Source organism: Etheostoma cragini, chromosome 15, assembly GCF_013103735.1.
Source record: "Etheostoma cragini isolate CJK2018 chromosome 15, CSU_Ecrag_1.0, whole genome shotgun sequence".
In the NCBI taxonomy this organism is placed as follows: domain Eukaryota; kingdom Metazoa; phylum Chordata; class Actinopteri; order Perciformes; family Percidae; genus Etheostoma; species Etheostoma cragini.
Window position 1 is genome coordinate 1,132,831 of NC_048421.1, and position 5,432 is coordinate 1,138,262.

The window sequence follows — 5,432 nt, forward strand, 5'->3', positions numbered from 1 at the left end:
TATATATATATATATATATATATATATATATATATATATATATATATATATATATATGGCCACTACTGTGAATAATACTTGTTGAATTTCGTGAATTTATACTTTTATATCTTATGTTGTGTTTAACTTAGCTGTTGTCCAACCATATGTGACTCTTAATTTAGCTCCTATAACAACCCTATAATCCAACTGCAGGCCCCTCTGGAGGGAAGCTGGACCACGCCGAGCCAATGAAAAACCTTCCTCACAAGCTACGCTTCAAGACGGCGGGATGCGGGGACGCGTTTGACGCTGCGGGGGACCACGGCGGCGCCACACACAACCCGGCGCTGTTCCCGGCAGGACAGGACGGGCTGAGGGACGCCCGTAGAGGACAGAGCGCGGGCGAGAGTGTCTCCTGGCTGCAGCAGCTGGAAGGGGAGGAGCCTAAGAAGGGTACACAGTCCCCGCAATGCGGCGGCTACGGCGTCCAGGCGCCCGCGCACGGACCAGCCGAGGCCCGGTACAAGCACGAGAACACGCACCTCAAGTGTCAGCTCAACTCTCTGAGCGAGGAGGTGGCTCAGCTCAAGAAGCTTTTCACGGAGCAGCTGATGGCCAAAGTCAACTGAGGGACATTTGTCTCTCTCTGACTTTTGAAAGGACAAAGTTTGACTGGACTATGTGATCCGGGTACAGAGCCCGGTGATGCAGGACGGACACCCTGCAGCGCCCTGCTATGACATGAACTACAACTGCTACCATTATCTTTATTGTGACTGTAATTGCCACTGTGCATCACCCCTAAGCTTACTTCTGGGGGAATTACTAGAATTGTTGGGACTTTATAAATTATAGAGCGGTCTAGACCTGCTCTATCTGTACATTTTAGAATGGTCTAGACCTGCTCTATCTGTACATTTTAGAATGGTCTAGACCTGCTCTATCTGTAAATTATAGAGAGGTCTAGACTTGCTCTATCTGTAAATTATAGAGCGGTCTAGACCTGCTCTATCTGTAAATTATAGAGCGGTCTAGACCTGCTCTATCTGTACATTTTAGAGGGGTCTAGACTTGCTCTATCTGTAAATTATAGAGAGGTCTAGACCTGCTCTATTTGTAAATTATAGAGCAGTCTAGACCTGCTCTATCTGTAAATTATAGAGCGGTCTAGACCTGCTCTATCTGTACATTTTAGAGGGGTCTAGACTTGCTCTATCTGTAAATTATAGAGCGGTCTAGACCTGCTCTATTTGTAAATTATAGAGCAGTCTAGACCTGCTCTATTTGTAAATTATAGAGTGGTCTAAACCTGCTCTATTTGTAAATTATAGAGCCGTCTAGACCTGCTCTATTTGTAAATTATAGAGTGGTCTAGACCTGCCCCGTAAGACAACAGATGTTATGAATTGATACTATGAATAAAATGGAGATGAATTGAATTATAGTTGAATTAAGCTGAAAAAATGTGACTTTTCATGTCAAGCTCCAGAACTTAACCCTGCTGTTGTAATGCAGTCTTATATGTTGCATAAAGAAAAAAAACATCTCACATTTCACATCTCTTCCTCTCTTTAGAAGACAGTGATATGGGGCTCAAACTCAACGTTTTCCTGAAGTAAAGCGTTATATTCTGCTGGTCAGACAACGACATATCAACGCGTATGAACGGGTTCTTATCACTCGCTCCAGAAAAACCTGGTTATGTGATCATGTAATCCAATGCATTATCCGCCAAAAGTCCGTAGATTTATGCGGGGGAGCTATACATCGTGATATGAGGCTAGATATCGCGATATGAGGCTATAACTTATTATATGAGATTATATATTGTGATAAGAGAGTATATAGTGACATGAGGCTATATATAGTGTAATGAGGCTATATTGCAATATGAGGCTATGTATCATGAAATGAGGCTTTATGTTATGATATGAGGCTATATCTCGATATGAGGCTATATATTAGATATGAGAGCAGATATCGCGATATGAGACTATTTCTTGTGATATGAGGCTAGATATTGCAATGTGAAGCTATATTGTGATATGAGGCTATATGTTATGATATGAAAGCAGACATCGTGATATGAGACTATTGTGATATGAGTCCAAATATTGCAATATAAGGCTATATTGTGATATGAGAGTAGATATCGTGATATGAGGCTATATATTATGATATGAGGCTATACATCGTAATATAAGAGTAGATACCTTGATATGAGAGTAGATATGATATGAGACGATGGTGATATGAGAGGAAATATTGCGATATGAGAGTAGATATCGCAATATGTGGCCATATCGTGATATGAGAGTAGATTTTGTGATATGAGAGTAAATATTGCGATATGAGAGTAGATATTGTGATATGAGGCTATATATCGTGATGTGAGACTATATGTTGTCTCTGATTTGGGATATCACATGACCAGTGTTGTCTTTTTCCTGTTTTAAAGGCTGCATTACAGTAACGTGATGTCATTTCCTGTATTACCAGACTGTTGTAACTGTCCTATTATTTGTCTTTACCCACTTAGTCATTACATCCACATTACTGATGATTATTTATCAAAACTCAACCCGACAATATCGTCACAATATCGACATTGATGTATTTGGACAAAAATAATGGCTTTTTTTTTATATACTCTTTGGAGGACATGAGCACAGTTTTCCCCCCCACACTAGTCCCCCTCCCCCCCAGCTAATGTACCAGAGTCTGGTAGGACCAGGCTAGTACATACGTGGAATACATACCGATCACAAAGGTCTAGTCTTCGTAGCGATGTGTACGAATGCTTCATGATAACAGCCACCCAGATGTCCAAGATACTGCTCAAGGTTTCAATTCGAATACATATTTTTTTAAAGTTGTTTTTATCTCAAATACTGTCATGTATTGCAATAAATGTCCGGGAAAAATCCTCTATTTTTTGACGATTTTCCCGAAGTTTTTTGTTGCTTTTCGTTGAGGACTTTTCCGACAGTTTTTTTCCTATGTTCTTGGTGCTTTTTCCAAGGTAGTCGTGTCCCGGGACCTCCCGTGATAGTTGGAGATCTTAACTTATCTTATCTTAAGTCTTCTGTTGCCCTGGAGACAGTTCCGCAACAACAAGGGAAAAAGATTTGGGGGTCTGGGGGCAGGGGGGCGGGGCCTTTGCCTAGAGGTCATACACCGTGTCGACTACACCTCTTTACATCACATCGTTACAATGCAAGCTCCAGTTCATCCTCACATTACAAGACACAACAAAGTCTGAAGTGTGAATTAACGCTGCAAAGTCTAATCGATTAGTCGTCAATTATCAATTAATCAAAGTATTCTTATAATCGATGAGGGGGAATCTTAATGGAAAAAGCACCAACACTCACGGAAAAGATGTCAAAGATTTTGGAAAAAGCAACAAAAACTAGGCGTCCTTATGAGTTGATATGCAAAGTATTCCTGTAATCGATAAGGGGGAATCTTAATGGAAAAAGCAACATTTCTCTGTTTGCAGCTTTTTAAATGTGAATATCTTCTAGTGTCCTCTCTCCTCTGGGACAGGAAGCTGAATATCTTTGAGTTGGGGACAAAACGAGACATCTGAGGACGTCGTCTTGGGCTTTTTGGGGAACACTGATCCACATTTTTCACAATTTTCTGACATTGTGGAGACCGAAACAATAATCTATTCATCCCCAAAAAAATAATGAACGGATTTATCCACTGTGAAGATGACCGTTTGTTGCAGCGCTGTTAGTCAGAAGCCATTCATGTGGAAGTCAGGTGCAGTTTTGTAACTAAAATGGAAAGACTTACAGCTCGAGTTTCCCTCTGCGTCCTCCGAGATGTCCTCTGAGATGTCCTCTGAGATGTCCTCTGAGATGACTCCACCGGATGCTGTGAACACAGACCGAGACAGAAAATATAACTGAAAGCTGTCAAATCGTCTCCATAAGTCTCGAAGGAGGACAGAGGTTTGGTTTCACACACAGAGACATGAAATATGCTTGTTTCTCATCCCTTATGTGTCCCAGCAGAGGGCTCGAGATGTGTCAAAATCATCGGAAATCCTCCAACAAAAAAGAAATAAACTTTTTTTTTTTAAACGTCAAAAATCAAAATGTCCTAAGAAAAAGGGAAAAAGCCGACAAAATTATCTAAATATTTGTCGGACAGATGCTCGAAAACAGAGACATGAACGGTGAAAAATCTTCGATAAACACCCGAAAAAACAGCATTAACATCTAAAGGCGCCAAATAAAAAGCAAATTTGAAATAAAATGAAAAAGGCGTCACAAATGTTGACAATTTGTCCGACAAAACAGGAAAAAAGACGATGAAAACATCACAATAATTGCCGGGACAAAAACAGTGTTAGAAGCTTAAAAAAACACAGAAAAACACCCGAAAAAAGCAACTAAAACATCTCAAGGGGGACAAAAATGTCGAAATAAGTGTCGGAAAAATACTCGAAAACAGAGACACAAACGGTGAAAAACCTCAGAAAGAACATGAAAAACAAAAAGGCTGAAAGAAATTGTCCAAATAAAAACATCAAAAAAGGGAAAAGTGTCAAAAGTGATCATAAAAGCGACAAAAAAGTTGAAAAAAACACCAAAACTCATGGAAAAGATGTCAAATATTTTGGAAAAAGCTACAAAAACTAGGCGTCCAACTGAGTTGACATGCGGCCGGATCGTAGTCTCCGAGGGGCCGGATATGGCCCGCCGACCTCAGGCTGTGACACATCCTCTACGAAGGCTGAGATGCTGAGTTTGAAAGAAGTGGACATTTAATGTCCCTTTGGAGTCAACAGAGGGCAGCAAAGACAAGACCAAGAAGTCTCTTTTAGACCTTAGTGGTCCCTAAAACTGTATCTGAAGTCTCTTTATATAGACCTTAGTGGTCCCCTAATACTGTATCAGAAGTCTCTTTATATAGACCTTAGTGGTCCCCTAATACTGTATCTGAAGTCTCTTTATATAGACCTTAGTGGTCCCCTAATACTGTATCAGAAGTCTCTTTATATAGACCTTAGTGGTCCCTAATACTGTATCTGAAGTCTCTTTATATAGACCTTAGTGGTCCCTAATACTGTATCTGAAGTCTCTTTATATAGACCTTAGTGGTCCCTAATACTGTATCTGAGCCTTGGTGCAGAGTTCCAGACACTAGAACCAGTCCTACAATGAGCACTCAGATTGTAGCTTTTGAGGAGGAGAGAGGGGGGCCACTACATGGCCCCTTATGAGGTCATAAGGGGCCACCGGCTGTTGGCTTTAGAGGGAGAGAAAGAAAGAAAGAAAGAAAGATTGTAACAACATGACCTGTCTCCTCCTTCCTACATTTTTTACAATACAAACACATATTTTGGCTACAAATTGTCCCCAAATGAGCCCAGAGAGCAACATGTATGAGAGAGACTGTGAGGGAAGAAGGGGGGGAGATAAATGGGGGGGGGG

General features: G+C 40.8%; 1 protein-coding gene across 1 annotated transcript in view; it reads left to right on the forward strand.

The window, feature by feature from the left end:
• nfil3-6 (nuclear factor, interleukin 3 regulated, member 6) overlaps window positions 1-767 on the forward strand; it is a 2,410-nt gene extending 1,643 nt beyond the window's left edge. The window contains exon 3 of the mRNA XM_034894582.1: window positions 196-767. Coding sequence (XP_034750473.1) covers window positions 196-611 — 416 coding nt within the window. The 3' untranslated portion in view covers window positions 612-767. The remainder of the gene's footprint in view (window positions 1-195) is intronic.
• Window positions 768-5,432: the final 4,665 nt, after the last annotated feature.